At 31.3% G+C, this 13180-nt stretch overlaps 1 protein-coding gene across 1 annotated transcript in view; it reads left to right on the top strand.

The window, feature by feature from the left end:
* CDH9 (cadherin 9) overlaps nt 1-13180 on the top strand; it is a 122852-nt gene that overhangs the window by 38284 nt on the left and 71388 nt on the right. The window contains exon 2 of the mRNA XM_012765178.3: nt 923-1199. Within this exon, the coding sequence (XP_012620632.2) occupies nt 972-1199 (228 nt within the window). The 5' untranslated portion in view covers nt 923-971. The remainder of the gene's footprint in view (nt 1-922; nt 1200-13180) is intronic.

Below are 13180 nucleotides of genomic sequence, written 5' to 3'. Positions count from 1 at the left end.
TTAAACCCAATTTAATAACAAAACTAATTCTGAAATACCAAATGAAATATGATTTTATATCAGGAAGAATCAACTTACTATCTCAACATGGAGACATTGCTTCAAAATTTTAGGTAATATTATCCCATAGCTAAAGTACTATACCTAATTTTACAGTATCATTTTGTGTGCTTTTCACATATTATTTTAATTAATAAATTTGTTATTGTTCTTTTTAATTATCAAGTAAAATGCTTCCATTAGAGGATGTACTCCTCAGTCTTAAATAAATTTGACTAGCCTATGCAACTATTTGTTAGAAAACAATGGTTATCAATTATAAAGGATCAACATGGTGCTAAGTATTGCAAAACAGAATCCTAAATATATTTGGTGCCATTTAGTTTTCCTTGAGGCAACATTTAAATCTATTATAAAAGAAAAAAGAGGAGGAGGAGTACAGGGAGGAGGAGGAAGAGGCAGAGGAGAAAAAATATATTGTAAAAAATGGTAGATTATGGAGAGAAAACAGTGATCTTTAAAGTATGTAATTTCAGACATATATGTATATATTAATGGGTATTTTACTTTTATTAGGCTAAGTGCTTTCCAATATTTAATGTGATAATTGGTGTACTTTAGAGCTTATTTTTTCAAATTATTTTGTTTTCTAAATTACAGCTATTCTCACATTTATCTGACCCTAATATAGTTATCTTAGAATTAGCTGTTAAATTGTTGCTTAGTTTACTTGAGTTATGTATGTCTCCTTAGTTATCTATGTGATATATGAGTTTTTTTATAATTCACTTATGTAAACATAATATGATATAGTATATTATTTATGGAATTGAAATAATTTATAGAAAAAGTTTTTTAGTTTACAGGTTATGGGAAAGTGAAACATAAGCTAATAAAGCCATTTTTCTCCCCTACTATTCAGGAAAAACAGACAATACATTGAATTTGACTTCCTGCTGAAGCCACAGATAATGAGGACTTACCACTACCTACCATTGTTCATCTGGACCTATATGTTCCATACAGTTGACACCCTCCCATTACAAGAAACAGTTAACAGTCATTTACCAAGCAAAAAGATAGGGGGTCTGACAAAAGATGGTGGTAAAATTCTACGTCGCACCAAGCGTGGCTGGATGTGGAATCAGTTCTTCTTGTTGGAAGAGTATACAGGTACAGACACACAATATGTAGGCAAGGTAAGAATTTTTATATGAGAAATCTAAAAGATTAAAGTAATCGCTATTTATTTTTATAACATTTTTCCACATCACTAATGATTATTAATATTTGACTGATTAAGATGTTTAAAAGGCATGATGTTGCAAATTCTTTCAATGGGGTAGGGTGAGGAATGTGATATATTTAGGTGCTAAATGTAAATCAATATTCATAACAAGCATCACAACAAGACAAGTTATATGTGGACTTGATTCATCATTAATCAGCTACATGGGTCTTAATTGAATATGTATGTAGCTAGAAAAATGTTTTCCTTGAAATTTAATTGAAAGTCATGGGCAAATAGCTTAGCATGTTATATGAGGCAAAATAAATGAAATTATAACATGCCAAAAATTACTAAACTATATTGGTATCTATTGGTGAACAGTTCATCATAGTTAAGAACAGCATGCTCTGCATAATAAATAAATAAAATACTTCTGGATAGTTCTATTTCTTAATATCAGGCAAGTATTCTACTTCTTGCCTGTGATCCAGACTAAAGGGTTCATAGCAGGAGGAAGAAAAGATCAAAAGAAAGATGTCACTACCTTTAGGAAGATATCATTCTATGTCAGTAGCAGTAGCAATGACAGTTGCTCATTAGTAATCAGAGCAAATGATTATAGAAAATGTGTAAATCTCTTCAATTTTCAGTAAAATGGCTTCATTGCTTCTCTTCTTTTTTGTTAGTGTCAAGAGACTTTCTTCTCTTTCTTCAGTTCATTACCTCTCTCCTTTCTTTAGTAGCATGATCTTTTCAATGTCCATCATTTTCTGTTTTTCTATCATTACTTTACCAATCTCATTCATGCTATTCTATACTCAGGACAACATATTTGTTCACTGTAATTATATCCAATTTACTCAATGCTGAGGGAATTTCAAATTCTGAGAATAAAACAAAAAATAATTTTAAATATTAACATTGTGCCCAGATGATATATTAATTTTTATTAGTTTTTGGCACATGAATACCTCAAGTGACTGTAATTGTCTGAATATTGTTTGGCCAAAATTAAAGCACATAAAAGTACCTAATATCATAGAAGTTTCGCCTTTAACTTTGTACCCAAAACACATTTATTTTGTGAAATAAATTGCCAAAATCTTGATCTAACTCTTCATTCTGTGTGTGGGCCAATCAAATGCAGCCTCCTTTATCAGAAGCCATTCATTTCCTCTTCTTTTGAAATCTCACTCTTTTGGTTCCCTAGGTCATGCTCATTTTGTCCCATCCAGTTCCTTTGCTGATTCTTTTTTTCCCTGGTTATTTCTTCTCAGGTTAGTCATATGGCGTCCTCCAGCATCCCTCATTTAACATCACTTTTCACGCTGTCATTAATAACCAACATCTTGAAATTCAAGTTCAGCTGGCAAATGTTTATGTCTAAGAATGTGAAATTGCCTTATGATTCTGCTGCTAAGACAGCGTGGAAAGGACACACTGAGGTCACAGGACCTTACAGAAATGATTTTATCCTGGAAGATTCATAGATACAGAAGAATAGCCACAGATATAAAGAGACACTCATAATCTTAAGGCAGTTAAGGTTCTACAACAAGCATTTATTTTTAGCTGAAAACAAAAATGCTTTTTTCTAAAAGTTCAATGAATATACATTGATTAATTTCTAAATTCATTACCATTCCTGCACTGACACTTTAAAACATACATTATACTTTAAATCATTTTAAATAATCTTGATTATTTATTAATTAATTCAGTAATCTGTCATAAACAATTAATAAACATATATATATAGTTTTTCTTCATTACTTTTCATAAAATATTTTTCATTTGTATTGGAGAAAGGATCATCTTATTTTATACATTAACAAGTAAAGTTGTTCACTTTTCTTGTGCCTATTTATCATAAGCAATGAGATCATGAACAAAAAATGGAAAACTCAATATAATAATAAGATTTTTTGGTGGATGAGTAAAACAAATCCAAACTTAACTATTTTTCTATTTTCCATGGAAAATAATATGTATATAAAAGGGAAATTTCAAAAAAAATATTAACTGCATGAACTACTTTTTGGAAAATAAAGCTTTCTCTGTTTTCTTATAGTGCCTTATTTAAGGTATGCCATTACCACATATCTAGTTCATTATAAAAGCAGATTTTAACCACTTCTTAGCATTTATTAAGTTGGTAAGAGCCTTCCCTATATACTCTCTCCAAACCTGCTTCCCTGGCTTTTAACATTGTTATTCATTTGCATACATAGAGTCTAGCGGCAGCCTTATCCCTGATTAGTCAAACACATAAATTCTGATAAGAATTTAACTTCTGGAACACCATGCAGATTTTTTTTTTGTTGTTTTTGCTTTTGTTTTTGACACAATACATCTGGTTGCCCTGGATAAACCCAAACCTATTTTTCCAGGATCCACTACATTTGTGGTGCTCCTTGTAAAGAAAAGGCCTATCATGTTCACCATGCACCATGATTGAGAAAGAATAGGTAGCTTCAAATGGGAAGAAAGTTTTGTAGTTTGTTCTTAGTTTTATAGAAGCTTTGTATCACAGAAAATAGTAAGAGCCATGTTAATTAATAGGTATTATAAAATTGCATGAATTTGAAAGGACATATAACTCATGGAGGTAAAACCTATAGAGTTTGATTCTAAATTTAGAGGAAGCAGTTTTAGAACAAATAAAATGCAGCAAAATTTAATAAACTATATATGTGCATACATAGAGACATGCAACTTATGAGATTTAGTTTTGATTGTGCCATTCAGTAACTATATAGAACTTAGAAGTTATTTAAGTTTTCCAGCCCTGAGATTCTTGTTGTGTTAAATTGCCATCAGAATTTTTCAATTCCAAATTTCTGATATTTTCTAGAATTTTGGAAAGGCCTGCGATTGTGAACAAGAAAAGACAGTAAAATTTTAACAAAAGTGTGCATATGGGTAAACCTAAGATGGTGGGATTGCATATAGTACAAAAAAAGAAAAAAAAAAAAAAAAGGATAGTCTGTTAGGATAAAGCTAGACCTTCACTGTGAAAGCCTAAAATTCCAGGCTGAGTTGTTGTTACATAGAGCATCAGATGTGAATAATCTGATAAAAGCTCTTGTACAAATTAGTTGTGTGAGGAGCACAAATCTGAAATGATCAGTTTGCTTTTATTGACAGAGTGGATTAGAAAACAGGAAAATGAATTAAGATAATATTCTTATAAGGAAATGCTGTAGGATTTTTCTTCATACCATTTCAAATTTTTGTAATACAGGGGAGAAAGGTTAACAATGTTGGAATTAAGAGCAAGTTTTTATTTTTCACAATACTGCAATGAAATTTTGTTGCTTACTTTTGATGGAAACTATCAGAGATTTACTAATGTTGTTTTATGTATCATGGAAAAATTTTTGTTCTTACTAAAGAGGATTACAAAGTCATAACAACCCCATCTAGTTTCTCTATAATTAGAATAGACATAAGTGACTGAATTATTGAGGCAGAATGCTAATGCTGCTCAACAGAGGAATCAAAATAAATTTAACAACAAGCACAGCAAATGCCCCTACTATTCTGTTAGAGAACCGTTACAGCACTTGATTTTTTTTTACACATTCTATTAAGGTTCTGAAGAATCCTGGTTATAATGGATCAATACTCAATTAATCATGTGCTAATTATTATTGAGAATTGAGCAGAATTTAACTATTTGATTTTAATATCTGGTTGTTAATCCATATTTATTCCATGAGGAGATAACTAATTTCCAGATGTAGATGACATTTTGTTTATTCTTCTTGTAGGAATATATTAGGATTCATTTAATAATGTTGTATATCAACTTAATTGACCATTACATTTTAATTCAAAGACACGTATTTAGCACTTGCTTTGTGCAAGACAAAGAACCATGATGCCAATGAACTGTCTATAAGCAGACACTATCAGAATACAATATGGTATATTTATTAGAGAGTTAGCTCTGACGTTTTCATAATTTAAATTCAAAATGTTTGTTATTCCATAGATGAAATCATCATGAGTATAATCATGGAATCTAAAGTGGAAGGGGATTTTAACACTTACCAAGCTCTGCTTTCCTGGTTAGAATTAGTTTCAGTGTTACCTAAAACAATGGGAAACACAAGTACCAGATGTGAAATGTATAGGAATCTATTTATATTTGACTGAGTATCAAAGTGTAGGGTGTGACTCTTTCACATTTACATAGGTTAATGTATCCACTATATATTGATATATCCCTAAAACATATATAAAACAATTGGCTTGGATAGGAAATTTTCTGTTAGGCTTTTAGAGTATGGCAGTTTGATGTGCGCAAGTAATAGGTAGAAGAGGAATTAGAGACTGAAATAAAGTATCGAATTTACTGAAGGCTGTTTGATGACTTTTATAGTATATTATAGTGTTTTTCAGAATCTAAATAAAATGTCTTCATGGAGGTTTTAAAATGTCATAACTTATGATGCAATCATGTAGCAGCAGCTTCTGATTTATGAGAACATCATATTCCAAAATTCTCTTTATAGGTTGGTTATTTAAAACTCTGGAATATATAATAAAAACATTAAGCAATAAGTCTTGTTGCACACTGAGTTCTCTAAAAATCTACTTTTAAAATAGAGCTCCATCTTCTAATTTTCACTGATAATACCCTTACAGACAACATTGTACGGTATGGCCACTTCACCGGACCATTGCAGCATTGTACGGTACACTAAACTACTAGCATACTAAACTACTAAACTATTCAAAAACAGTTTACACACTGTTTCTTAAATAATACCAATGTCTGGAACTAACAGAAATGTCTGTAGAAAAATAATGCAAATTTACTTAAGTGGAATTCAAAGTGTTCAATATTCTTGCATATTTCAGCTTATATTCTATGTCCCCATGATTTTGTAACCTTAGTTCTAGTCAATGTGAAATATTTCTTATTCCAGAACAAGCCTGATCATTTTTTGGTCATGTCACAGACCCTTTCTCAGGATGTATCTGACCTCCTTGTCCATAATCTTATCTCTTTTTCTTGCTCTAGATCCTATCACAACTCCTATGCATCCCCTTATATAAAACACATTTCATTCTCTCTGGCTATAATTTTATCCACAGAACTATGAGATCACTATCCAAATCTTATTCATGGCACAATTTCAATTATTCTGATATGTCTTCTATTTTGTCTCCTAGAATCTGTGACATTTGGGTTTTGAGCCTGTATTGGATTTAACTTTTTTTTTTTTTCTCCTGCAAATGTTTGACATGACAAGTTTACTCAAAATTAGTAACCAGCTACTATTTTAAAAATTCTCTATTGGGTATTTATTAGTCTGGATCCTGAAAGACTGACATCATGTCGAACAGCAAAAGCAAAAAGCATTTAATAGAAATATATTTCCTTTTCCTAACACATTGTACATCAAAGTCAAACTTTCTCAATAGATGTAGATTGTTTTTGCTGTTCTTCCAATTAATTTCTTGTATTTCCATTATTTTGGAGGGTTCTAATTGCAAATAACCCCTCCAGTTTTCCTCTACTCTCTTAAACTCCACATATTTTAGAATCACTTTAACTCCAAAATAATCTCTATGTCTTTAATGGGGATTATTATAAACCAGTATGAAGAATTAAAAGATAAATCAATTTAGATTGAATCAAGATTTGTAACTACTCTTAGACACACTTGCATTTAAAATGTAAGTGAACTTTATTATTTTGCTGGAATATAAGAGACTGTGAAAATACTTTTAAAATATTAAAAGTGGTAGAAAATGTTCGTTATTATGGCTACCAAATTAAATGTGTAATTTTTCTTCATAGTTCCACTGGTGTCAGTGCTTTTGAATTATTTCTAATATTTCAACATTCTTTTCCTCTATTTTCAAACTTGTAGGTGATCAAATCCACTATTAGATACTCGCTGATGTTATTAGTATATAGAAATGCTACTAATTTGTTTATATTGATTCCACAATCTGAGATGTTGCTGAATTTACTTATCAATTCCATGAGTCTTTTGGTGGAGTATCTGCGATTTTCTAGATACAAGATCATATTTCATCTTGGATTTTCATCAGTCTTACTCTGGTACCTAGATGTGGTTTTTGTTTATCCTGCTTGGAGTCACTAGTCTTGTTAGATCAGTGAGTTACTTTTCATCAAATATTAAAATTAAATGGGCATTTTTAAAAACAATTCTTTTGTGGCATGTTATCTCATTGTATTTCATATTCTTCGATAGGTGAAGACTGTGTTTTTAAATACGTTTTTATTTCTGTGCTTAAATTTGGGAAATTTATTTTTACTGTCTTTAGATATATTCTTTCTTATGGTTCTGTGTCCAGTTACTATTATAAATTTTTAATTCTGGCATTATATTTAGTATGTCTAGGTGTCCTTTATCTGTTCAAATTTTCACATATTTTATGACATTCCTAGTGTATATTGTCAAAGTTTTTGCCCTGTTAAATCCAACATCTGAATGTCCTTTGTGTCTGTTTCTATCGGTTATTTATTCTTTCATTAAGTGTTATATTATTCTACTTTTTTAATCTCTAGAAAACTTAAATTGCATACTTAGCATTACCAATAGTATATTGTGGAGATTCTATTATCTTGTTTAACAAGTGTTGAGTTTTGTCCCAGGAGGCAATAAAGTTCCTGGATGCTACTGTGATTCTAGGTAGGCTTTGCTTTAGAAATTTCAAGGCAGACTATTATTTTGTTTATTCCTTTAATCCAGTGGTATAACTTTTATTTTTAATATATCTGCCTTCATCTTAAATTATCACTCCACTGGTGTTTCACTGGAAATCCCAAAGTGTTTACCATGAACATCTCCCTAAGAGATGCTTGAATTTTAAACTATTCTTTTGAAGTATCTGGAGTAGTTAAAAATATTTGCTCAGTTGTCAGTCTTCAGGCTGTTCCTTTTCTCTGGACTCCTTACTCATATTCTATAACAGGTATAGTATGTCTCATTCTACACATGTTCAGTTTAGGAGGCAGCTTCATGTTATCATGTGCATGTAAGTTTTAGGGAATCTCTTCTGTGAAGTTCTACATTCCTGTATTTTCTCCTGTCAATTTTTGACCAGTTCTGCAGCCCTAAATCCTGACTTCTAATCCCTTAATTTAAAATAGACTGCTGCATGAACTCTGTATTTTGTATGATACAAGAAATGAGATATAATCTCAAGGGTGTTAATATAGAATTCACTTTATTCCCTTATTTGCATATAATCTTCCTAGTTTTTGTTTGCTCCTGGATGTTATTTAGTATATATATATATATATATATATATATATTACATAAAGAGTTAATTATTGTTATCAATAACTAAAATGTCAATTATATTTGATATCAATACCAAACTGCCTTAATTATTGAAGCATTATGGTTTATTTTTGATCTTGTCATTTAAGCTCCCTAACCATAGTCATTCTTTTTAAGATCATTGTAGCTTTTGAGGTCCCTTACATTTTCATGAAACTTTCAAAATTACCTTGTGAATTTCCACTAGTCTGAAGAACTGTTTGAGATTAAATAGATTAAAATGACATGCTTATTTAGTGACACATATGACCTTGAATTGAATCTGGATTTGAGTGGGAAATTATTTTAATGACATTATTGGGACAATTGGCATATTTGAAGATGGACTGTTTATTTTAATGTTAAATATAATTATATTGTTAAATTTCTTTAATCTTATTTATATAGTAATCTATAATTATATTCAACTGTTTCTTGCTATTAGATTATAGATGCTGAAATAGTCATTGAAGGGTATAACCACAAAATATGTGTGCAAATTTTAATTTTAATACACATAATTTTAGTACATATATGACAAATTATGCATACAAAGGTGTATAAATCAATAAAAAAGTAAAGAAGGGAATATAAAAGTGAGCAAAAAGACTGAATAGATACTTCAGAAAAGATGATATCCAAGTAACCAGTAAACTTATAATACAATGCACATTAGGAACATGTAGACTTAAATCACTCAGTCACCAGAATTATGGAAAATTCTAAGGTATGGTAATAATATGAATAAGCTGGAACTCTCACAGATTCAAGCTGAATTACAAATGCTATAAATGGAGAAATACAGTATACTAAGAAATTAGAAGACTAGAAAATAATCTAAGGGTTAAATGTAATCCAATCAATACGCCTGTGTATTTTTGGTGACTTTTTTTCCAAACTTTCCAAAGGGTCACTCAAATTGTACAAAGAACTTTTGTAAACCCTTCAGACAGAATTACCAATTATCAATATTTTATCTGATTTCTCTTATAACTCTTTCTGTTTATATAAATATTATTTTATGGCAGAAATTGTTTAGTTTTGTCATTACTTCTAGGACTTGCTCCTTCTTGAGCTCTACAGGATTTTCAAAGCACTTGCAAACCCACACTAACTTGTCAAGGATTCAACTCTTAATTTCTGTTTCCTGATGCTGAAATCTCTGTTCAATTCCTTAGTCTTCTTGCCAACCTTTTCTGCAAAGTTATGAGTGCCCTGGCGTCAGCCTGGCTCACAGCAACCTCAATCTCCGGGGCTAAGCGATCCTACTGCCTCAGCCTCCCGAGTAGCTGGGACTACAGGCATGCGCCACCATGCCTGGCTAATTTTTTGTATATATATTTTTAGTTGGTCAATTAATTTATTTCTATTTTTGGTAGAGACGGGGTCTTGCTCAGGCTGGTTTCGAATTCCTGACCTTGAGCAATCTGCCCGCCTCGGCCTCCCAAAGTGCTAGGATTACAGGCGTGAGCCACCACGCCCGGCCTAGTTACTTGAAGTTTTATGTTGTGCATGTGAAGTGTAGACATAACTAAACACATCAGGATAAAGACGTGATGGCTCTAATCTTTGTGACTTGTCTCTCAGTTTGTGCCTTCCAATTTCTTACCATTCTTGCAGACCCAAGCTTCAATCTATGTCTCCTCAGCACAAAAATACTGCTGGTCTCTATTTGAGCTTCAATTATACAGTTATTATTCCCCAATACTGGGAAGTATCCTCAAGGGGAAATCCTGGTAATGGCACCGGCCATACAAAGCTTAAAATCAAGGTCAGAGCTTTGCAGTTCCTCCTCTTTGAGTTCATGTCCAGTGTTGTCAAAATAAAATTTTTTCTATCTATCTGCATATTTGTTTGGGTCAGGCTTTCTTAATTATCCTCAGTGGTTATATCTGTCCAACACAACTACTTTGTGAAGACACCAAGATTGCTTTTAAGAAATGCAGCTCAATGTGAAAAGGTTCCATGTACTACTGATGCTTGTATTTTCATATTTAAAAGCTTTTAAAATGTGCTAAGTCAAAATAAACTCTCATTTATTTCCCCAAAGGTATACTTATTTTGTATTGTTCATTTTTTTTATCACATTAGATAGAACTTTCAGAGTGTTCATAGGTGATAATGTAAGTCATTTCCTTTCTCTGACATGGCACTCTTTATGATAATTTTTTTCATATTTTGAGGTACTGTAGCATGTTAAGAAACAAAATGACTTACCGCTTTCTTGCTGTCAAATATTTTAGAGCTTCCAATGGCAATTTGTGCTTGCCATACTTAAAGGTTTTCTAGTCACTTCTCATCTGGACTGGGAGTTAATCTTAGAGTCACACCCTTGCTCTTCCTGTCACAACATCTCAAGTTCCTATGAAATCAATTAGCTTCCCTTCTTTCTGGGGGCAATTGTGAGCACCTCCACTCACTTTATCAGAGTGTCAACAAGAGAGTGAGGACAAATGTCAAATGTCACTAGTCAGCCCTTAATCTTTTGAGCTTTCTAAACTTTCATTCTAATATATGTGTGTATATATATATACATATATATGAAATATCATATAACATCATATTATATGTAAGATGATATATAAACAGATATGGAGCTGAGAGATGGGAAAATGGGGAGATGTTGGCCAAAGGGTCCAAACTTTTAGTTATAGGATAAATAATTTCTAGAGTTGAAATATATAGCATAGTGACTATAGTTAGTAATAATATGTTTAATACATAAAATTTGCTAAGAGAGGAGATCTTAAGTGTTATTACCACAAATAGAAACACAAAACAGTAACTATACACACACACTTAGTGTGTGTGTATGTGAGTGTGTGTATGTGTGTGTGTGTGTATATATATATATAAGCTTCATCGTGATAATCACTCCATAATGTGTATGTATATCGAAACTCAAAACATTACATTGTCCATGGCGTAGTGTCTTACACCTGTAATCCTAGTGCTTTGGGAGGATGAGGCAGGATGATCCCTTGGGGCCAGGAGTTAGAGCCTAAGCAACATAGAAAGATCCTTGTCTCTCCAAAAAAAAAGATTTAAAACCAGCCTAGGAAACAGAGCAAAACACTATTTCTAAAATAAATAAATAAATAAAAACATATTGTGCACCTTAAAATACACATTTTTAATTTGTCACTTATATACCTTAATAAATCTAGGGAGGGAATAAAATAAATTAAAACTTATATCATCATTTTGTCTTCTGCATTTTATAAAAAATATTCCCATCCTATCCATCCAAACTAGTTTATTCTTGAAATATAGATACCCCTCCCCCCATTCAGTTCAGTATATGGCACATATTAACACTCAATTCAATGTTGATTTTAATCTAGCCTTTTAAGCATAGGACTGTGATGTTATTTATCTCAATTGTAATCACTGCACTGATTAAGCACAAGATATCAGATCTAAACATGAGCAGGCAGATATCTTCAAACTCACTGAACTACTTCGCTGGAGTTCCACAAAGTGGGAAACACAAAGCATGTACCATGTCCATTTATTTACTTATCTTCATAAGTACAAAATCATTATTTTACTTGCTAAAGTGGCCTTTTCTTAATGTGAATATATATATTTTAATAAATGGATGAGAAAGGGAAAAATTAAGTTTTAAAATGTATTATGCAAGATACTTAGTTAAAACTGAGCCATAATAAATAATCTAAATATTACAGGTTTTTTTGTATTCTAATGCACTTTAAAATATAAAAATGTATTATAAACACTGTTTTGAACCCTTAAATCTATTCATCATGTTAAAACACAAAATGAAATAATAACACAAAGTAAAAGAAAATGTATTCAAAGAAATATTCATTAACACATGCTCCCTAAATTGTATTAGGGCAGATAGACAAACACTCAAATCATGGAAATTTCTTCTTGTTGGAATCACACTTGAAAAGGTTTAGTCATAGAAGAGGCTGAAGTTGATGAATAATATTCTGTAATTGTATGTTTGTGATAAATTCAGTCTCAACTATATATCAGTAGTTAACATGGCTTGCACTGCTAATATTTAAGGAACATCTTTTGTAAATGAATATAAAATAAAATGGATACAAAAGGATAAATAAAATGGATATAAAATGGATTTCAAGCTAATGTACAAAAGAAAATGATCCATTCATACAATCAAATATTTAGCAGGATCTTCCAGAGGTTAAACAGATCATTTTTGCTTAGGTTTTTTAATTTGCTAAACCATTAACTATATTAAGTCATAATATAGATCTAGTATAGAAAGTACATTCAATAACTAATTTTAAAGCCCCAATAATCAATTTTAAAGCTTCACTGATTCTCAGATATTTATTCGAAGTTGGATAAAAATCTGAGTTTACTATTACCTTTCTACAGTTATCAATCCCTAGACTAGGACTTGTCATTCTCATTTCTTAGTTTTTTCCTTCCACCTGCAACTAAAGCACAGACCAGACTACTTTTTTTATTTCTAGTGTTTGGCCATATGTTGCAAGCCCTGATAAAAATTATTTTAATTTTTTGCCTCATATAGCACTAAAAGCATCCAATAGAGAAAGTGATGTTGCTCTTTGAACAACTCAGATTTCAACTGTGTTGATCCACTTATATGAGCAATTTTTTTCAACTAGCACAGGTTGAA

This window comes from Microcebus murinus, chromosome 11, assembly GCF_040939455.1.
Source record: "Microcebus murinus isolate Inina chromosome 11, M.murinus_Inina_mat1.0, whole genome shotgun sequence".
NCBI classification, from domain to species: domain Eukaryota; kingdom Metazoa; phylum Chordata; class Mammalia; order Primates; family Cheirogaleidae; genus Microcebus; species Microcebus murinus.
Note: the sequence above shows the minus strand (reverse complement) of the source record. Positions and strands in the feature narration are given on the sequence as shown.